Source organism: Pristis pectinata, chromosome 18, assembly GCF_009764475.1.
Source record: "Pristis pectinata isolate sPriPec2 chromosome 18, sPriPec2.1.pri, whole genome shotgun sequence".
NCBI classification, from domain to species: Eukaryota; Metazoa; Chordata; class Chondrichthyes; order Rhinopristiformes; family Pristidae; genus Pristis; species Pristis pectinata.
In genome coordinates, this window is record NC_067422.1 from 14,706,417 (window position 1) to 14,729,604 (window position 23,188).

The following is a 23,188-nucleotide window of genomic DNA, read 5'->3' on the forward strand; positions in this document are numbered from 1 at the left end:
CATAACCTTTTCCTTAGATCCTACAGAGCACATCTTGTGTACAGGTCCTCCCCAGGTCATGACAGGTTCCTGGCAATATATTTCAATAAAAACAAAGGCCAACCAAGGGTGATGTGTAGTTAAACCAGAGCGTTTAACTCAACCATTCAGATTTCTCTGCAAGATGCAATGATATTGCCATGAAGGCCACAAGAATATTTGAAAAGCTTAGACTGAGCCAGAATTAATTGATGGAGTTCAGAGGAGAATAAAGCAAACCAAATAATCATCATTACTCTTAAGCAAGCTGATTTAGGATCAATTTCTGAATAAAATTTGAGTTAAAAGTTACCAAAAAGCACCAAAATTCCTTCAACTTCAGAATGATTTTAATCAGATGTAATTTTGTAAGAGCATAATTTACACATCTTTGCACCGTGGGTTGTTATTCTATGGATTTCTCTACGTCAGACACGTGAGTACTCAGTCATTGAATACAATCAATAGATTTTTGCATACTCAGAGGATATGGGGATTGGGCAGAGAAGTGGATGGTGCTGTGATCTTATTGAATGGCAGAACAGGGTCAAGTGGCCATGTGGCCCACTCATGCTTCCAATGATGTTGTATCCAATAACCCAACAATTCTAAAGTTGTGTCATCCCAAAGGCAAGTCGGTCTTTTCTGAAAAAATCTAAGCGAATTTCTGTTGGTGTATCAAAATAAAATTGCATGTTATACATGTTCCTGGTGCACCTTTAAAATAGAAATTAAGATAGCAATCCTGAAAGAAGACATTGCCAAATAACTAGTTGTAAACAAATGGTCTAAAAGTTTCTATCCTATCTCACAGTGTCTTTTTTTTAGTTAAAAGATGCTCCTGATTTTTTTGTATTTTCTTCACTTCAATGAAAACAGTTTTCAGATGGTTATCTTCAACAGAACAATGCAACTTCTGGTGCCACCACTGTAAATCACTTTTTTCACTTGCTTCAGTACTATTTTCTTTTCTTTGTAACATTCTGAAATGTTGAAGGAATTTTGGTGCTTTTGGTAATCTTTAATGTGGTTCAGGGTCCTTTTGAGTTTTAATGTATTCTTTCTTTTGAATTCTTCCTCCAGAAATGATTTCCAGTGCTTTTTTTTAGTACTTATGGTTTTGCTAACCAATGCTTTTAATTTTAGTAAAATGTTAATATGCACCTCTGGATCCCCTTGCCCCTCTACATTACATAGATTCTTACTTGGAAACTTTCAACCAAATGCACAACCTTGCACTTATCCACATTGGAATAAACGTGCCTTCTACAGGTATGTTTATGCATTTAATCATCATCTTCCTCAGGATTAACCATACTCCCCAATTTGGTGAATTATGTTATAAACAGGATATTTTTATACTGAAAAGTCACTTACAAAGTGAGTGAAATACCCCAGTGGTTGGCATTTATCATTCTAACTTCTTGATAGCAGAATTTTTTCCCTGAAAGAATATCCTTTAGATTTCAATGGTGATTTATGGTTTTATAAAATGGTTCTACTGTAGAAATTATTGTTACTGTAGTACCTGATATACAATCAAGGTTGCGGTGTAACTGATAATCACTACTGCTCGTGTCCTTCATAGTTTTACTCTGTTGTTCTGGTGCAGCAGGTAAAGTCTGAGCAAAATAACAATGCTGAATCACCAATTGAACTTGTTTTTATCCATCATTCAGTTTAAAAAGAACTTTCAATGCAACTGCTGCATAATTATGTGAATAATACAGAAATCTAAAATATCATGGGGTGCAGAATACATAATAGCATGAGTTCCACACTAATAGTTTAATATGTTTTATTAAACTTATTTTTAAAATGAGTATTTTAAAGTGAAAATCTGTCTGCCTGTTTCTGGTCTCCCACCTTTTACCCTCTATATATGTAATTTCATCCACAACTCTCTCTGCCATCTTCCCTGTGCTCAATCACCTAAATTGGCTCTTGGCTCAGCATTGCCTCGAATTTACAATTCTCTTCCATACTTTCAAATCCCTTTGAGACCTCATTATCTCCAGTCCCCCCCCCCCCCCCCCCCCCCCCTTTGGTCCTACAACTGTCTGTGTGTCTCTCCCATCCAGCCATACTGTGGTGTCATAGAATCATAGCATGATACAATGTGAAAAGGGGTTATTTGTCCCATTATCCCTGTTCCTGAAATAAACTTTATATTCATACGAACCTCTTTGTGAAGCTATTGAAATGAGTTTAATGTAGAAATGTGATTTTACTGTGCTGGTGGTGGAGTGTAGCATATTCAAAGGAGTTCAGAATATATCTTTGCATCACAGTGTAGGTTGGGATTAGCCGTAGGCAATTTTCCATGACAGGGTGGTCTCACACTATGAGAGTTTTGTGTGATATAATTTGCAATGAGATTGAAAATATTGTTTATAAAGTGCTTGGGAGCTCTGACACATCTGGACATGTTTTAAATTTGCTGTGGAGAATGGGAGTTATTTTGCCTTTGGACCTGGCCTCCAGTTTTGACAAGTAGTAGGATGAGGGTGGGTTGTGTGTTCTCTGCTTACCCTTGTCAGACATTAAGGACCTTATCTCATAGGTTTCTGTGGGGATCCATGTCACACTGGTGTTAGGAGAGACAATTGTTATAAAGGGGAATAGTGTCAAAAGTTACATGGATGATGCTACAATAATTATAAATAAATAAAATAATTATAAATTATAAATAAAATAAATAAATAAAATGAATTATAAATAATTTTTTTAAAAAATTATAAATAATAAATAAAAATTATAAATAAAAGGATTAGGACAATATAATTACAATACAGCTACAGTTTAAAAGAAGGGTACTATAAATATTACAAAATTGTTCTTCAAGGTGTAATTTTAGAGTGTAAGTGTGATACCTGAATCACAAATTCGGCACACAATTACTTTAGCATCTGGCTAAGTTGCACCCCCAAACTAACAGGATGCCCTAATTCCTACATAATTCTCCATTGTGGGCACCCAAGCAACAAATGCTGAGTCCCAGTTCAGCCCTTAGCTGAATGATTTCAGGACATTTCTTCTGGATGTACCTTTGGTTAATTGGCTACTGTAAATTACCACAAACTGAAGTGGGTGATAGGAGGATCAGGATGGAGTTGATGGGCAGGTGAGAGAGAACAGGTTACAGAGAAATAAGTGGAGGAATGGGATTGCTTTGAGAGCCGGCATAGACTTGATGGGCTGAATGGCATCCTTCAATGTCATTAGGACAATATGAAAATCAACTAACAGGCACAATGGTCAATGTACTTCAGGAACCTTGAACCTCTGGGACCCTTCCCACTGAAGCAAAATGAGACCTGTCCACAATCTGTCCCTTAGTTTTCCAGAACAATGTTGGCTGCTGTCCTTTTCCTTCTGGGTGGCATGAAGTTTTAATGTTAGGAGGCGCTGCTAAAAAACATTCTGGCAACGTGTGTAAATTGTAACCTAGTTGGAACTTGAATGAAGTTAAGAGAATTGGCTGCTGTGATGGAGTACAAAATGATCAGCATGGAGTTCTTCTTATAAACTTTATAATTTCTCTAAATTATAAAGTTTATAGTAATTATATAATGTCTCAATAAAAGGGAAACTCAGTGGTTAAGAGTTGGATCAGCACTCACCACTGACATGTTTTACAACAGCATACACTGAATAAAGTGATTTTCTGTGGGAAGTGCTGACCGTACGTCATGGAAACAAACTGGATGGGAAAATATGGTTCCCTGGTGTAAGTGTAGGAAGAATCAAGAGCTAAACCAGTAGTTTTTATGACCATTATTCTTGAACAACAAAGTTACAATAGGAGTCTAGTGGGGGGAAAAAACTTTCAATATTTCTTCTCCAATGAGAAATTATGCATGGTGCTCTGCAGAAGAAGTGAAATAGATGTGGCACAGGATTCCATCTGGCTATATGTGAATTCATGCATACACCAGTGACATCATAAATAAGTGATCTTCTAGCAATGATAGAAACATTTTGTGTGCATTATGTTAGTTAATTACTCAACAATATGTCAGTTAATTAACATGGGAAGAGAGCAAGCAGCGAATCTTATCCAAATCCTTTTACCTCACGTGTGATCTATACCCAGGTGCAAAGGAAAAATTGTAGAAGTTGGGGTGGAGGGTTGAAATTCACTCATGATATCCGATAAAAAAATCAAGTAAATTTTCAGTCAAATGAATCTTGGGAAGATCAGAGAGGCAGTAGCTGGTTAGGCAACTTTTTCTGACAAATTTGTCCATGGTTGATACTGAGAGTCGAACTTTACAAAATTTCATGGGCCCAACATTCATTAACTGCCAGGGAGCCTGGTATTAATGTGAGCTGGTCATTGTGCTTTCAACCGTTACAGGTCACAACAAACAGATGAAGAGCATTACCAGCCTTGTTTCATACACGTTTCTATTAATAGCTGTTTCCCAATGACCTGAACAGTTGGCTGTTTCAATGGCAATTCAGGAGTGACCTCCCATTCCATTCATTGTCAAATCAAACCACCATTGTTTTCAAGGATAATGATGAAGAGCTGTGCTATTGACTCTGCCAATCAGAAAAGAGCTCTCCTTTCAACACAAGATGGAAGGCTCCTTTATAATCTTAAATGTTAAAGGACACAAGAAGATGAGTGAATGAGATTAATATCACTAGGATTTCATTGAATAGGCTCAAGCAACTAAGTAGCCTATCCCTGACCTTATTATTCATTGTGGCTGCCATGGTTGAAGAGCTAGAAGAACCTGTAAAGTATGAGATGTATATGTGTGTGTGCTTGTTTACAGACTGATGTTAAGTAGGAGTTATGCATGAATGTTGTTTGATAAAGACTCTGATATGTGACTGTTGGAGGTTCATGTTGTTTCAGTTGTGCATTTATTCTTGAAAAAATTCTTAAAAGACATTAGATGGGATTTGTTCACTGAACTTGTCTGTCCGTGTGAGGTCATTGAACTTCAGGCATTAATCTTGTATGCTCAGTTAATGGAATTGCTTAACCACATATTTTCCACAACATAAATAATCCACAAACTCAGTAAATGAAGTTTGCCTAGAAATTAGAGTGCGCACGTTTTAAAGCACTTGCATCTATTTTTGGTTGAAGCTCCATCTGCTGGGAACATGGACTGGGTATTTCCATGTAAAATTCACCCCAGGGTGGCTGCCATTTTTCAGCAGTTTTGACAGAGCGTGTGCAATGTGTACAACGTCCATCTCTACTTTATCAGCTAAGATTGGACCAATAATCTGCAAATTACTGGCTTCGCTTTTATTTCGCAGGTCAGCTAGGAAATAAAAGCCCGTCATTACGTGGATGTGAATTAAAGGATCCCCGGCTAGGATATTGATGTTTTGCTCTCTGCAGTGTTTTCGCTGCCCAGAACATTGCAATTGCCATTACAGTGTTTACTGACAGTGATCACTGTGCCACATACATGCTGTGATCTCTGGGAGCTTAAAAGCTCACACCCATACAGTGGTATGGGCCCACTTGCAGCACAGGGCTTAACTAGTGCAGGTTATCCATAGAGGGTGGACAATGCAAGTGGACTGTGGCCACAGACACTCATTTCACATGACTGCCTACACCACCACACCCCAGCGCGGCCATTATCCCTCTCCTGAATCCTTCAGTCACTGCTGTGGTTGGTACGGAGAGTATACTCTAAGACATGGGTTGGCCTCCCAGCTGTCGGTTCAGGTGTGGCACAGCAGATGCATGTTCTGCATTCAGCTGTTGGCAGAAAATGTTGAAACGAAAGGAAAATTTGTATTTTGTCATCTGGTATTCAATCACACAAATTAGATGCAAAACCTGACATTCAGGAACCAGGGCACACTGGCAGTTTTACACCCAAACAATGTGAAAGGCAAATTAATTTCTCCATTTTAATTAACACCACTGAATGTTGGCCCCTGCCCGTTAGTCAGAACAAGCACACCACACAAAGTGAGTTGGACACTCTGGGTTTACACTCAAATGCGTGCGCAGCATTAATTTTCAGTTTACTATTAATACATTATCAAGATGGGTTTTGACTGGTTTTAACAAAAAATTTTGATCAGATAATCCTCAATTTCGTTATTAATTTTTAATAGCTTTCAAAATAGAGCTGGAAAACACAGATATTGTGTCAGATAATGTACCAAAAGTAATCTGAAATTGAATTGTAACACACAAGTAAACTGCTTATTAAGAGTAGGCCAGGCTGCATCTGTGGAAGAAGAAACAGAGTTAATGTTTCAGACAGAGTCCTGACATGCTGAGCATTTGAAGTCAGTTTGCTAGAAATGCTTAATCATATAATTGTGAATTGTGTAATTTGTTTTATTACAGTTTATTTACTGTTACAGCAAATTTTAAATATGATATGACCTTCTGGTCAATAAAAAGTAATGTCAGTGCTGTGTCGTATGAAAAATGAGATTGGTACAGAGTAAAGTGATAAAAACAGTGCAGCTCAGAAAAACAGTGAAGCTGAATAGTAAACTGCCCAGACCTTCCATCGTTAGAATTATTTCATGTGAGAAATTTGTAGTGGTACTAGAGAAACAAAGGACTGTAGATGCTGGAATCTAGATGAAAAGCACTATGATGCTGGAGGAACTCAGCAGGCCAGGCAGTGTCCATGGAGAAAAGCAGGCAGTCAACATTTTGGGTAAAGGTCCCTTCTAAAGACCCTTCTAAAGCTTCTGAAGAAGTATTAGACCATACCAAGTAAGCAATTATGAAAATATGAGTCACTGAGACCCAAACAGAACACTTATGCTGAACTTATATTGTCTGTTTTGTCTTTGGTATTAATATTCAGGTTCTGAACTGCGTTCTTATTTGTGAGACCATTTATATATTTCCTCTTGAGATTTTAGATTATTTTTGAAATGAAACAGGATGCAGACCCGTTAAAGAATTACTGAGAAAGAAACTCATTCCCCAGAGGCATGCACTAAATGCTCATGACTGAATGACAATGAACCTCAGAAGGGAGCTTGACATTTAGTGAGCATCGTCAGGTTCTGATTTCTATCACCTTTATGGAAAAAGTGCATGTAAAGGATTTTGTTTTTGTTTGTTTGCAAGAACACAGCACTGACTGAAGGGACCACCAGAAAATCATAAGATGCTGCCATCATTTTTTGTGTCAATTATTCTAAACAGTAATCAGTTAATATTTACATGTTGTGCTGTCAAAAGCCATGGAGTGACATCTTGTGGAGCAGTTCTATTATACCATAATATTAAAAAATTATTTAACAAATTTTGAGCCCCACAAACACTATATTTCATGCAGACCAGCAGGATTCATACCGACTGAGATAACCTACTGTCACCACAAATTTCTCACATCAAATAATTCTAACAATGGAAGGGCTGGACAGTTTACTATTCAGCTACACAGTTTTTCTGAGCTGCACTGTTTTTATCACTACTCTGTACCGATCTAATTTTTCATTCTAAATAGCAGTGACATTCCTTTTTATTAAACATAAGGTCAATTCATATTTAAAAATGACTATAACAGTCCTGATAAATAAACTATAATAAAACAAATTACATAATTCACAATGATATGATTAAACATTTCTAGCAAACTGACTTCAAATGCTCAGCAGGTCAGGACTCTGTCTGAAACATTAACTCTGTTTCTCCTTCCACAGATACAGCCTGGCCTACTGAGTATTTTCCGTTTTTCTTTCAGATTGCCGGTATCTGCAGTCTTTTAATTAGCAAGCTGATTGCTCCGTTATTAAAAACTCAAGCCTTCCTCAGAAGTTTACACTTTATGATACTGAGTCGATATTTTAAAAAAGATTTCCATAAATGCATTCTCAACTTGAAGTGACTTTTCTTGTGCTGCAAGAGTTTGAAACACATTGCTTTCATCAGTCACTTATAATCTCTGTTGTTTTATAACCCAAGGGGCAAGTCCCGCTGACTCACTGAGCTTAAAATATTATAAATCACAGACTTCCAGACCATTTTATATGCTAATGTTTGGCTGAGGATAATGCTAGAAAAATGTTAAAGATTAACAAAAAGATTTGCTATTTGTAGGCCTACTCCCAGGTTAATTCTTCAAACTAATCATCAATGAAACAAACTTTAAAAATAGTGTTTCATTTGTTTTATTTTGTTCTTTTATTCAGTTCTGCTTGAAAAATTGGTGCTATGTATATATTAACTGTTGAAAAGTACCTACCAGATACTGAAAGGCCTGGATAGATTGGACATGGAGAGGATGTTTCCATTAGTAGGAGAGTCTGGGATCCAAGGGCACAGCCTCAGAATAAAGGGACGTCCCTTTAAAACTGAGATGAGGAGGAATTTCTTGAACCAGAGGGTGGTGAACCTGTGGAATTCATTGCCACAGAGGGCTGTGGAGGCCAAGTCATTGGATGTATTTAAGGCAGAGATTGATAGGTTCTTGATTGTTAAGGAGGTTAAGGGTTAAGGGGCGAAGGCAGGAGAACGGGGCTAAAAAAAATCAGCTGTGGTGGAGCAGACTCGATGGGCCGAATGGCCTTATCCTCTGCTATAGTTTATGGTCTTACGGAAAAGGACAATTAAGTAAGAGATATAATAGAAAGAACTTTATTTTCAATATACTCCACAGAGAATTATAAAAATTTTAATTATGCATGAGCAACTGTTCAGTGATAATGTGTGAGTGAGACTAGAGAAGTAGAGATCCCACAGGAGATGTTGAGATCAAGGATATAGCTGTGGAAGAGATTCTATGACAGATGAGATGAGTGACAAATGTCCCGTTTATATGCTACTACCATAATAACAGTGCAAGCATTACTTGTACATTCTTCTTAGGTTACCTGTTTTCAATGATCAATTAAGGGGACATACTAACTATTGAACATAATTATTTTCCTATCTTCCCAAAGCCAACTTGGAATGGTGTACCCTGCCTGGAAACAGTCCAGTCCATGTGGCTTCATTACTGGACACAACAGTATGTTTATCAATCATGAGCTCCAGGCGGAGAACTTCACTCGAGAGGAACGATTACATTGTCCCGACTTGGAACCACATCTCTTTTCAAGCCTGACATTCCACTAGGAACGTCAGATTGCTGAATTTACCCAGAATGAGAGCAGAGGCATTTAACGGATCATCTCAAAGAAAATGATCCCATCCTCAAGGCAAGAGGTTCTCTGTGGATTAAACAAGAATTTATGATGTGTGTAATTCTATAGTTGAAGTTGTGAAAAATCTTTTACTAACAACGAAAGATTGTGGTGATCTTTAAATAATTTATTAGCCCAAGATATATTAAAAAGTACAACACTCATCATTAAACATTTGAGAAAAAAATGTTAATATCCCAAAGAACATGAGATTTTGCCAGTTTTATCAAAATTGCTTCAATGCGATTAGACTTTATTCCCCTTATCATGTGACTGAAGTTCTTTTACCTTCTCAGTTCAGGCTCGAGTTAGAGTGGTGACTTTTGCGGGCTGTCCCCAGTACATTCTCAGTAACGCAAAAACGACATATTTTACTGTGTGTTTAGATGTACATGTGACTAATAAATAAATAAATATCTTAAATTATATTTTAGAACATCTAGTCAGAGCAAGGTTGCTGTTCCTGTCATCACTGGGCTTTACCCATCATTAATTTTCTTTTGACTCTGTGATCCAATACACTTGGTCCAAGTTCTGGAGTGTTCGCTAGTTTTGAATTATCCACTTCCTGCTTCAACTTAAAATTCTGTGTCCAAAGTGAAGATGGAAAATCCACATCATAGGATTTATTAATACTTGGATTCTTTGCTATTCTGTTTGTGGCCATATAAAAAGTAGGTCTTAGACTTCCCATTGGAAGTGCTGACGCTGTGGGAGAATTCTGTACAAATAACTGTTGGCTGTGCATTTTTTGTAAACTATTGGCCTGAAATGCAGCAGGAGCACTATTAACAGCTTGTGGGATTGAATCTTCACTTGATGGGAACTTTGGATCAACATCTCTTTTATTCCAAAATAATTCAGCTACTGCAACATCAGCAATTTCATTATCGTTCTGTGTGCATTTGATGCCAAAAGAGTCCCTGATTCTCTGCCGTGTAGTTGCCTTATCATTCAGTAACTGCTCATTCATTGTTACATCGCAGGATGAAGTTAATGTAGTTTGCAAATCCGTTATCAAAGCTTTCACACTATCCAAGTTCACTTCCAGTTCAGTGATGTACTGTTGCTGAGCTTGGTTGATTTTTGGTTGATCTTTGGGTGAATCTGACCTACAGTTCTTCTCCTGTTGATCAATCATTTCACTGCCCACATTGACTGGGGCATTTACAAGCAGCCTCTGTGACGAACAGGTCCACTTTCTTGACAATACTGGACTTCCACTCAGTGCTATGTTGGGTACCATGAAACCTCTATTTTGGCTTCTTACTGACCTGTTCACTTGCTTCCCTCCCTCTTGACACTGGGATACTTGACCCTCAGAGTTGGAACATACTGGGTTTCTCTTGGAGCAGGAACTTGTATTCGTCCCTTGAGGCTGCTCTGAGAACATGAAGTTATGACTTGGCTCCACATCATCCATTTTGTCATCTTTATTCTCTTCAGGTAGGGTGTGACACCAGGACAGCAATTCAGTTGTTTTTGCTGGGCTCACATCACTGGCTACTGAAATGTAGTTGTGTTTAGGAATAGCAGTGAAATGCAGTGAGGAAGCAGATGGCAATGCTGGATCAGGGGTTAACAATGTGTTGGGCAGTTTAGCTTTTCCTGAATCAATTCTTCTCCCCCTGGTATTTTTGCAAACTTTACTTGCACATAAATTATTTTTCTTATCAGAAAGCTTTTCTGCTTCCCCTTTGAAATGTAAGTTCTTCAGCATTTTTTGTTGTCTCTGCTTATTTCGATACTCTCTTGATTTTTTAAGTAAGCTCTGTAAGCTTGGTGCAATTGGTTTAGAAGATGAATCCCCACTCAGGTTGGTCTCCTCAGTAGGAAGATGGAGGAGACCCAAGTTAGTGTTGCTAGTTTCATTGTCCCCCGTTATTACTATAGAGTCATCACTCCCAACCTGATCTACCTTCGCCTGCTTACTGGTAGAATTGGTTGCTTTACATTTTGTTGCATCATTTAGTTGATGTACGGTGACATTTTGAAGAGCATGAACAGCTGTCTTTTCAAAGTCATCTGACTCAGGATCATTATATTTGCAACTGTTGACCTTTGGATTCTTCCTCAGAAGTTGATCCAAGCAAGAAGAACTGGTGTGGTAATTTGAAATACCAGGGTTTTCATTAATCAAATCAGAGATCATTATTACAGGCACACGATCTCTCTCAAGGTTTGTTGAGCATGCTTCTCCAACCTCATCTGTGATCTGTGCAAAGTGAGGTTCAAATATTGGTGATCCCCGGTGTCCTACTGAGGTTTGTTGCATTGTGGTTGTGGTTTTCCAATCCCCTACATTGATCATCTCTGTAACAAGTTCAGTACCCACAGGCATGTTGGGCATCAATGGAAATGAATAATGTTCCCGAATTTCCTCAACTGATGGCTCTTTGCGTGGCTAAAATAAGTAATTGAAAACCAATCTATTGTTAGTTACTACTATGCTCAGTTATAGCTCAGACTGGAAGAGTGCTCCTCTATGGCCAGTCATGTACCAGTGCTAAGGGGTGTCTTACTCTTGGAGGGGCAATAAAAGTATTCCACCTAAAACAAATTATGTGTTTTTTATAATTTATTCAAGACCGGTTTTATAAGCTTTCTGTATGGGGAAATGTAAGGGGAAAGTATACAGTTAATGGCAGGATCCTTAACAGCACTGATGCACTGGTGTACAGAGAGATCTTGGCGTCCAAGTCCATATCTCCCTGAAAGTCGCAACGCAAGTAGGTAGAGTGGTAAAGAAGGCAAACGGCATGCCTTTCATTTTCAATGAGATCACTTCTCAATCTTCTAACTTCAGAAAACAGAGGCCTAGCCTGCTCAATCTCTCCTCAGGCAGCAAACCTGCCATCCTGGGAAACACCGCAAGCAGAGTAGACGGCAGTATCCGCCATCAGTGCTCTGCCGATGCTAACCTTGGCAAATAACAACGTTTCCAATGAATTCAGTTTTTACAGACTTTGTTAAACACACATTCTACCAAGTCAACTTAAATAACAAACAGAAAGGCCTCACCAGCAAACTATGGAGCAGTTTGCTTGCTTCCCTGTTCAATGGTCCATGCACTTTCAGTAACGATGTACTCCTTTGTGCTTCAGCCAGTTTCTCATCTGATGTTTTACTGCTGCTTCTGACCTTCAATTGATATTCACGTATCTCTTTCCTTTGTTCTGAGGAAAGCTGGAAAGAATTAGTATGATGTGATTAATATTTTTGCATGTTACTTAATATTTCCTTATGACATATAAGGCGCATTGAGTCTGTGCCAACTCACAGAATGATCCCAACCCCCCACTAATTCTCCACGTAACTTATTCTCTCTATATTCCCATCATCTTCCCACCCCCACCCCCCACATCTCCTACCATTTACCTAAACATGAGGGGCAATTTACAGTGACCAATTAACCTACCAATCCATATGCCTTTGGGATATGGGAGGAAACTGGAGCACCCAGAGGAAATACAGATCGTCAGAGGGAGAACATGCAAACTCCACACAGACAGCAATGGAGGTGAGGACTGACCGCAATGGAGATGCAGGAGCTGTGAGGCAGCAACTCCACCAGCTGCACTGCTGTGCTGCTCTTTCTCCTCAGTTTATTTCTACATAATAATAAGTAATAATCTTTAGGGGAAGTCATTCGTATTTGACAGTCCCTTCCAACCCCACAACCTCTACCGTCAAAAAGGACACGGCCAACTGGTGCATGGCAACGCCACCACCTGCAGGTTCCCCTTCATGAAAGACACCATCCTGATTTGGAAATAGATTGTTGGTCCTTCTGGTCTAAATCCTGGAACTTCTTACTCAACAGCACTGTGGGAGCACTTTCACAAGAAGTTCTGCAGGAGATCAAGAAGGTGGCTCGAGGACAAGGACAATTTGGGACGAGCAACAAATGTTGGCTTTGCCAGCAGCAGCCAGATTCTGAAAAATGAATAAAATCAGTCAATGGGCAAAGAATTCGTGGTCCTGGCATATCACTTACTCTTGGCAGCAACTTCTGAAAAAATTTTGTTCCTACCAGGAGCAGTCAGACAACCAAAAGTTGCAGTTAAGAGACAGCTAGATGCACCTCAGCAAGTTCCTGCACTATCTAACGCAATGTTCCCATCAACATCCACAAAAAGATGATTAAAACCTGCCAGGGCTGTTGAAGCAATAAAACCCTTAGGATGTTTCTGAACGCCTTAGGCATTCAAAAACTATTAAAAACATTTAAAAACTTAAAAGATAAACTTTAAAAGTAAAAGAACTTAAAACACTCATGGAATTAAAAGAAGTAAATTAATTAGCAAAATATAAATGAACCTTAGTTCCCATTGAGTCTGTGATGCAGACAGAAAACTGCAATGGTCAAATAAATGACAGGGTACTTGTTACCTGAGTGTAACCCAAACAGTTATTATGGAAGGCATGAATCAAAGTGTGAGTGTAAAATCTCCATTGAAATGAACGGGGAAGCTCCTCCTGCCCAGATCCCAATTGGCACCGAATATTCATGCAGCTTCCCCAACATACTGCCATATGATCTGGATGAAGGAACTGATGGCCAAGTTTGCAGACGAAACCAAGATAGGTGGAGGGACAGGTAGTGTCACAGTGGCAGTGAGTCTTCAGGACTTGGACAGGTTTGGAGAGTGGGCAAAGAATTGGCAAACAGAATATGGCACAGGGAAGTGTGGGGTTATGTACTTTGGGAGGAAGAACAAAGGTGCAGACTATTTTCAGAATTCAGAAACGGAGATGCAAAGGGACTTGGGAGTTCTAGTTCAGGATTCCCTTAAGATTAACTTGCAGATTGAGTCAGTAGTAAAGAAAGCAAATGCAATGTTTGCATTGAATTTCAGAGGGCTGGAATGTAAAAGTAAGGATGTACTGCTGAGGCTTTATAAGGCGTTGGTCAGACCACATTTGGAAATATTGTGAGCAGTTTTGGGCCCCGTATCTAAGGAAAGATGTGCTGACCCTGGAGAGGGCCCAGAGGGGATTTACAAAAATGATCCCAGGAATGAAAGGCTTAACCTATGAAGAGCGTTTGATGTCTCTGGGCCTGTACTCGATGGAGTTCAGAAGGATGACGGGAAATCTCATTGAAACCTACCGGATACTGAAAGGCCTGGATAGAGTGGACATGGAGAGGATGTTTCCATTAGTGGATGAGTCTGGGATCAGTGGGCACAGCCTCAGAATAAAGGGATGTTCCTTTCAAGCTGAGAGGAGAAGGAATTTCTTCAGCAAGAGGGTGCTGAATTTGGGGAATTCATTGCCACAGAGGGCTGTGGAAGCCAAGTCATTGGGTGTATTTAAGGCAGAGATTGATAGCTTGTTGATTGGTAAAGGGGTTAATGGCTATGGGGAGAAGGTGGGAGAATGGGGTTGAAAAGGAAATCAGCCATGATTGAATGGCGGAGCATATTCGATGGGCCAAAAGGCTCAATTCTGCTCCTATATCTTATGGTCATATGTGGTGGGGAACTACTGCAACTTTTAAGTAAACTGACAAATGTTTTCTTTATTTCAAACTTCTCGTTATTGATTATCATGATTGGGCAACAACACTGCAATAATGAGCATCTCTGAACACAGTCAATTAAATCTACAAAAAAACCAAGGAACTAATTTAACCTCATGGCAAGGCCATGATCACTTGCCAGTGGTGAAAGTACAGCGACACCATGAAACCGAATCAAAGAGCCTCTGGAGCTTGTTGCTGGTAGAGAATTTTTCTCCATTGTGACCTTGGCTTTGATTTGAGCAAGATGAGCTTTGCTGAACTCTTCATAGCTCTCCATTCTGCAGAGATAACATTGTGAATATTAAATTCACTGGTGGCACTAGGTCAGTAGGTTTTAAAAAGCACACCTTGAAAAATATCGATGAAGTCCATTTTCCAAAAAGGTAAAATGTATTTGGTGCACAGCCTGTAATTATTCATATTCATTTTCTCAAATTAATATTTTCTTTTGACATTTAAGGAAGCTATTCTGCCCCTCAGGTCTACGCCAGCTCTCAGAGAATTCCCATCAATCCTATTCCTCCACTTATTTTCCTGTAATCTGTTCTCTCTCATATATCTATCAAGATTCTCCTGCCATCGACCTACTAGGGGTAATTTACAGCGGCCAATTAAGCTCCCAGCCTGCATGACTGTAGGACGTGGGAGCAAACTGGAGCACCCAGAGGAAAACTATGTGTCCACAGAGAGAATGTGCAAATTCCACACAGAGTGGAAGTCAGGGTCGAACCTAGGTCACTGGAGTTGAGAGGCAGCAGCACTTCCTGCTACCCCAGAGTGCTGCCCACAAGAAACTGGACGTTAATTTGCCACACATGGTTCTTAAACTGACGGTGCAGGGGGCCATAAAGATGTCCCCATCGGGAAACTGAACCTGTGTGATAGAGGGACAGTATCAACTATACTAACAAGGATGTCAAATTAACAGAAAATTTTATACACAACGTCGGGAACAAAGGTCCTCAACCTTCAACCTGAAACATTGACTCTGCTTCTCTTTCCACTGATGCAGCCTGACCTGCCAAGTGTTTCCAGCAGTTTCTACAACTACTTCAGGTTTCCAGCATCTGCAGATTCTTGATTTTCATTCCCATTCCCACTTTCTTTATTTCCCTGGAGACCTGCAACTTATTCTCTTCACGCATGCCTATCAGTTCCTCTTTGATTAATCTACACTGGGGGCAACGTACAGTACCCAATTCACCTATCCACACATCTTTAGGATGCGGGAGGAAATTGGAGCACCCGGAGGAAACACACGAGGTCACAGAGAGAACACGTAAACTCTTCTCAAACAACCGTGCTCAATATCGATCCAGGGTCCCTGGAGCTGTGAGGCAGCAGCACTACCGTTCCACACCTAGGTCTCTTCAACAGCAAAACGGGCATTTCCATGTGCATGATGGATGGTATCATCAACAGTGAAGAAGGTTATTAAAGACGACAAGGGGATCTTGATCAGCTGGGTAAGTGGGCTGAGGAATGGTAAATGGCATTCAATCCCGATAAGTGCAAGCTGTTGCATATAAGTACATAGTTCCCAGAAAGTGGCATCACAGGTTGACAGGGTGGTGAAGAAGGGCATTAGTCATGGCATTGAGGTTTGGAGTTGGGATGTTGTTCCATTTGTACAAGACGTCAGTGAGGCTGCACCTGGAGTACTGTGTACAGTTTTGGTTACTCTGTTACAGGAAAGACATCATTAAGCTGGCAAGAGTGTAAAGAACATTTACAAGAATGTTGCCAGAACTCAAGGGCCTAAGTTATGGGAGAGGTTGGGCAGGCTAGTTTATTCACTGGAGCACAGGAGACTGAGGGGTGACCTTATAGAGGTGTATAAAGTCATGAGGGGCATAGATTGGGTGAATGCACAGTCTTTTTCCCATGGCAAGGGAATCAAGAACTAGAGGGCATAGGTTTAAGGTGAGAGGGATAAGGTTTAAAAGGGACCTGAGAGGCAACTTTTTCACGCAGAGGGTGGTGCCTATACGGAACGAGCTGCCAGAGGAGGTGGTTGAAGCAGGTACTTTAACAACATTTAAAAGACACTTGGACAGGAAGGGTTCAGAGGGATATGGGCCAAATGTGGGCAAGTGGACTAGTTTGAATGGGTATCTTGATCGGCATGGACGAATTGGGCCAAGGGGCCTGTTTCCATGATGTAAATGATGTATTATTCATGACTCTTATGTCCCTTTCCCACAAGCTGAGGTACCTTTTCCCTTTGTGAACTTTTGCTGGGATGTTTACACTGCAATCAAACACCTTCCAGTGGCAAATGGCCACTGTAAGTCAGTTTTAATTGCAACAAAGATGCAAGGAAAAGTTAGTCTTCAGTGTGGGTAATCCGCACAGTGAGTGTGTACAGTGAGAGTATGCAGCAGTCTGCCTAGGAAAGAAAGTTTAGTATGGTTGGCCTTACAAATAATGTTATTTTTGAGGATTTGACATTAGTAAAAGAAGGTTCTTCTGTGAGTGAACTGAAATTTTTAGACGAATCTGGGTAAAAATGTCACTGCTGACAAATTTTGGGCCATCTGTTGCTATCAATGTCATTAGGGTAAGTTTAACACCTGAGAAATAGTGGTGATAAACACAAAATTTTCACCTAAAAATAAAGATGTTATGTCAGGAGCTGACTTTTGACACTCAGAAATATGTACAGAATTGTCTCACTCCCCGTTAACATGAGTTTCAACATCACAATGTCATTTATTTTGGCATCAACCAAATTTCCAGTCAATTTTGTCTACACTGGCACCTCACTTCACACTCAAGATGCATTCCTGGGAATAAGGCTGCTAATTTAATCAACTCTAAAAAAGGATTATTACGTACTGTACTCTCATTGGCCACACACCAATAATATAATACATGCTCATTGGTCAAGCAAATATTAACAACGCGCCCATATTTCATCATGGTTAGTTTTGATCATTTATTCTTTTTTTTTCCTAGCTTTTCTTAGCAAGAAAAATTCCCTCGGGCCAATTTTCAAAATTGTAATGGATCAGTGCTCTGTGCAGTGGTGCTAAGCAGGGTACCGGTGTATAAGAAAACAGCAAATGCTTGTGTTCACTAATTTAGTTGAAATGCCTTTGGATGTAAACTGAAAGGCAGTGTCATAGATGACTGTATCCAGCACAGAAGAACCACCAGAGTACAGAACCGTTAGACTGGGAAGATATAAACAAGAGGTGATATTTATTATTCATGAGCATCTCTAAATCAATACCTTTCCCTCAGCTTAAGATGATGGATGTTTCTAAGACTAATCTTCAAAGGGATCTGCTTTATAGTTTAGAAACTATTTGAGCCAACTACAGCCTTTGTTACATTTTTATGCCTCTTTCTATGAGAGCACCATTAAAAACTCTTGGAATCATATCCTACAGAGCCTGATCTCTGAAATTGTTTCGCAGAAGCTCCTGAAATGAACTACTACTTACAACTCATTCTGAAACTGTATACACTCCATCTTATTAATGTTTGTCAATTATTCAATTAGAATTTTGATGCATATTGTCATTTTAAAATTTGCTTCAATATATAACTTGTTCTCAATGTGTTATTTTCTACATATCATGGATTCTGCAGCTAATTGGCTTATGTAGGCATACTCATCCACACAAGGCTTAAATAAGTCACAAAACAATAAATACTCAGCATCTGTTAAGATGATAGGCATGTAGGGTGGAGAGTGTTGCATAGACCAGTACAATCCAGCGGTTTTAACTCACTTCATGGACTCCCAGGCAACATGCAACTTTTGCAACCTGAAAAAGTTTCAGTTGGAGTCCAAGTGTGAAAAGTTGCCACCCTTCTTCCATGAGTTGGGGGCTTCTCTTCACCTCCAGCTCCATGCCTCTGGCTGTCCAATGCAGAGGTTGCAGACAGGTTGGAGGACCTGCTTGTTGGTGTGCTCCTTGGTCTGGTTATGCCCCACGTTGGAGGGGTAGCCCGAGCTATCTGTGTGTCTGTAGAAATAGTCGCTCATCTTTCAACCAGACACTCCAAAGCCTTTCAATTTTGGCATCAAATTCATCAACTTCACAGCACCACCAGCTGCTTCTTCAACACAGCAAAATGACTCAAAGCTCTTTACAGAACTTTTAATAACTTTTGGCTTTGCCCCACAAAGAGATATTCAGGTGGAAGATCAAAAACTTGGTTAAAAAAGGAAGATTTGAAGGAAGGTCTTGAAGAGACAGGGAGGCCGAGGGAGGGAATGCCAGAGTTTGGATCCTTGGTGGCTGAAGGCACGTCTGACGGTATTGCAGTGATTGAAATCGGGGTGAGCAATAGGGTTGTAAGGGCTGCTGGAGGCTGGAGAAAGGGAAGGGCGAGACCACTGGAACAGTAATGAGAATTTTAAAAAAATGTTTTGCATCCTGGAGAATTGTCAAGGGTCAGTCAGTGCGAGCACAGGAGAGATGGATGAGTGGGCCTTGCTGCGAGTTAGGGTACAGGCGGCGGAGCTTTGTTTTGACCTCCGTTCTTCAGAGGATAGAAAGTGGGAGCCCAGCCAAGGGTGCACTGGACTTGTCAAGTCTGGGGCGTAACAAACGCTGAAATGTACCAGTCATCAACTCCAACCTGGGCAATAATTATTTCCTGTTTTTCTTCTTGGCTAAGTTTGTGCAGCGCAAAATGCAAAACACAAAATGGAACATAGGTGTTGGGAGGATGTTGTGTTGCACCAGAGTGTCATGATTGACAAGTGTCATTGCAGGATTACAGACCTTGCATGCACTCCGCAGAATTACACGCTTTACTCCTTCTCCTCCGGCCCACGTGGTTAGGCTGGTGCACTTTAGACCAGAAAGGTATAGTTTCGTACCATCGACCAACACAAACCGAATTCACTCCCGGAGTGGTGCCCAGCGGACCGGACCAGACCAGAACACACGCCCCTCCGCCTAAGGCAACCTACAATCACTGGAGCCGGAGTCACACGCAATAGAACGGGGTTCACTCCCAGCCAATGGGCTCAGCTTCTCAAAACAGCGAAAGTGTGCATGCACGCTCACTTTAAAGACAGCAGAACTGTGAAGAAATTGAACAGGCTGGGGTTTTAACTTAGAGGGGAGACTGATACCAACCTGACGAAGCTTTTTTTTTAAGATTATGAAAGGATCTTATAGGGTAGGTAAAGAGAAATGAAACAGAATGCTGGAAATACTCGGCAAGTCAGGATCTGTAGAGAGAGGAACTCGGTTCATGTTTCATGGGACCGACCTTCCATTACAACTCCCTTCACAAATGCTCGCTGTTTACAGTATTTTCTATATTGTTTCAGATTTCCATAAGACCATAAGACATAGGAGCGGAATTAGGCCATTCGACCCGTCGAGTCCCCTCCGCTATTCGATCATGGCTGATTTATATTTCCCTCTCAACCCCATTCTCCTGCCTTCTCCCCGTAACCTTCGACGCCCTTACTAGTCAAGAACCTATCAACCTCCACTTTAAATATAACCAATGACTTGGCCTCCACAGCCGTCTGTGGCAATGATTTCCACAGTGGTGGAATTTCCAGCAGTACTTTGCTTTAGATGTAGAAGAGGTTTCTACTTGACAGCCAAGCTGAAGGGCATAACTATAACACAGTCACACCTACTGTAAATTAAGTCGTGAATTCAAGGGGTACCTCTTTTCCCACGGAGTGCTTAGATGTGAAGTGCAACCGCTGGAGTGGTGAAAGCAAATTGCACGGATGGATCCAAGGGGAAATTGCTAAACATTGATGGAGGAAAGATATGTTAATGTAGAATGGAACGTGAATGGGGAGCAGCGTGTGTGGAGTATTAACACACTTCGTTTTGTTCACTGTACTCGAATATCTTACTCATTTAGCCATCCAAAATGTTACTGCATTCATTCTCAGTGGAAGTAAGCTTGCTTTCTTAAACTGCATTTACACTCACGCACAACAGCAAGCCACTTTAGAATAGAGGAAAATAAATATTTCAGGATGAGATAGATAAACCTTTATAGAGCCATAAAAGATCAAATAGGATTCTTGAAGGGTGGAGGGGAGCAGGGATATCGAATATAAAAGAAATGTGATATTAAATTTGTACAAGATATTAGTTAAACTTTACCATGTGTAATTCTAAACTCCCTTTGAGGGTACATACAACAATGTTTCACAAGGATAACATGAGGTATGTTTATGAAGAAAAGATCAGAAACTAGGTTTCTTGTATTGGAAAAGGGGTTTTAGGAAGATGCCAATAGCAGTTTAGAGTATTTAAAAACAATTGAGGAGGAAAATAATGTAATTTTTCTCTGGAAAATTAGAACACAGTAAACAGCAGAGATCAGCCACATGTCCCTTCGAGCCTGGTTCATCATTCAACATTGATCACACACTGCAAGTCCACTTTCCCTCCTGGTTTCCATGAGCTCAGATTCCCTTTGTGTTCAAAAATCTATCAAACGTGTTTGAATATACACAGCCCTCTATGACAGAAAATACCATGGACTTACAATGATCAGGTTAAAGAAACTTCTCTTCATCAAGGCTGACTCCGTAACCTAAGTGTATAACCCTTGGTCCAGCCAGAGGAAACAGCCTCTTTGCGTCTGTCCAGCTAATCCTTCTCAAGAAACCTTTTCACACAGAAGAAATTAAAGCATAGCTTGCTTTACTGTGACCACAATTGCAGCTGAGCATTTTAAAAGGATTCGGATACTTGAAGTTAATTTGGAAGGATGTGAAGATGAAATTAAAATTTAAATCTGCAGCTGGTTACCTGACAGACCAACGCATCCAGTAATTTCGCAATGTAGGTCTAATTTCATAATCTTGCACACATAATGAACTGCTTTCTCCCACATCTACATAGTCAGCATTGTGCAGTCCGAGAATCCACCCCAGAATTTCCATTTGTCCTACTGGCTGCAGGGAGTTCTAATGTTCGATGAATGTCCCCAGCTCAAGCAACTACCTTTAACGTAGACTGCCATCTGTTGCAGGGAAGACCTCAGAACTACAGATCTATGGATGAACGTGAGAGTCTGTGTACCGGTTACTTCCCGTTTTAAAACTGTGTGCCATAATATTGCCCGTCCCTTTGATATATTTGCAGCATTTCTCACTATTGATCACAGGATTCTTCTTCAATATCTCTCCCCAGTTATTTACCTTCCTTGGGAAAGACCTGCACGGTCCCAAGCATATACATCCCACATTAATGTATATTGTGGGATGTATATGATTGAGACCATGCAGGCCTATCCCAATGGCATTTTTCATTTCTCATACATTTCACAGTGCCGTCTTGTGAATTTTTTCCTCAACCTTCTTCCTCTCGAGAGTATTGTGGATCTATATCATTGCTAGCATCCCTGGCTCTAGACTCTGTTCCCAACTATAAACAAATTCCTAACATCATCACCTTTGGGTTCTGAGCCCTTTTCACTCTCATGTTCATGACACCTTAGCAGCCTATGTTAAAGATAGTTGCATCTGGTTTTTTAAGGGCTAATCACTAAACATTACAACCCCCTACACCTTTATCTCCCCACAATTTCTCTCAACCTGCTGAATGCTCCACATTTGTCTGACCATGAGTACTGGATGAGTTCCTCCTGATGAAAATATGAAGTCTAGTTCCACCACAAGTCTGGCAGTTTTGTATTGATTTAATTTCCACAACAGTATCTTTCGGCACAACTTATCAAGGCCCCCTGCTGCTGAACTCATCCAACAATGTTAGTTCTCCTTACAAACAAGGTTTTGTGCATATCATTGACTTATATGCTGTTTCAGGAATGCATAATCCACAGACAAATATGCTGGGGTTGGAAGCTTGTTATTCGATTATATATCTTAAGGAATATAACCTAAGATTTTGTTCTTTAAACTGTTCTTTAGACATACCTATGTCACTTCTGGACTTGACAATTCCATTTTTATCACTCCTCCTTAAACTCCCATGTTGAAAACTCTGCTGTTCATACCCTGTCCTATAATAGACCCCATTAATCCAAAGGCCACATTTTAAATTTTTACGTTTCTTCTCATCCAGCATATTTAATTTCTAACTTCCATTTTGCCTATTAAATTCCATATTCCAAATTGCCATCAAATGTTCCTCCAGTATTATACTCTGCTACATGTTCTCATTTCAATTCAATGTTCTTTCATCAGTCGCAAGCTCTAGAATTTCTTCCCTAGAACTTGCTACTCCCCCAGCTCCTCGTTTTCAAGAACTTCTCAAACCCAGCTCTTCCACAAAGTGCTCTTATTTACTCTTCCTTCAATTGGGTTTTCAACTTGATATGGATTTTCAAGTCCCAATGCTCTTCATGGGATGTCCCTTGAATTAAAGGTGTGTACAAATTCAAGTTGCCCATCTGAAACTGTGAACAGCAGTTGTGTCAGCAGTGAAGAAAGAAAGGAACTGGTTACGATGACTTTGGCTGATTGCTTCCTAACCTTCTGATGAATTCAGCTGAGCCACTGAACCCATCCAACAATGTTAGTTCTCC

The 23,188-nt window shown here is 40.1% G+C and overlaps 1 protein-coding gene across 5 annotated transcripts; it reads right to left on the reverse strand.

Moving 5' to 3' along the window:
• Positions 1-9,285: 9,285 nt before the first annotated feature.
• Positions 9,286-21,419, reverse strand: LOC127579935 (uncharacterized). 5 transcript variants are annotated; one of them, XM_052033003.1, is made up of 4 exons: positions 21,182-21,419; positions 14,826-14,967; positions 12,184-12,348; positions 9,286-11,566 (listed from the first exon to the last, which is right to left on the reverse strand). In XM_052033003.1, the coding sequence occupies exons 2-4, from the start codon at positions 14,964-14,966 to the stop codon at positions 9,632-9,634; spliced, it is 2,241 nt and encodes a 746-aa protein (XP_051888963.1). In that variant the 5' UTR covers position 14,967; positions 21,182-21,419; the 3' UTR covers positions 9,286-9,631. The 5 variants fall into 5 exon arrangements, with proteins under 5 accessions (XP_051888963.1, XP_051888962.1, XP_051888961.1 ...); XM_052033002.1 differs by lacking the exon at positions 21,182-21,419 and adding an exon at positions 19,432-19,588; XM_052033001.1 differs by lacking the exon at positions 21,182-21,419 and adding an exon at positions 18,430-18,541.
• Positions 21,420-23,188: the final 1,769 nt, after the last annotated feature.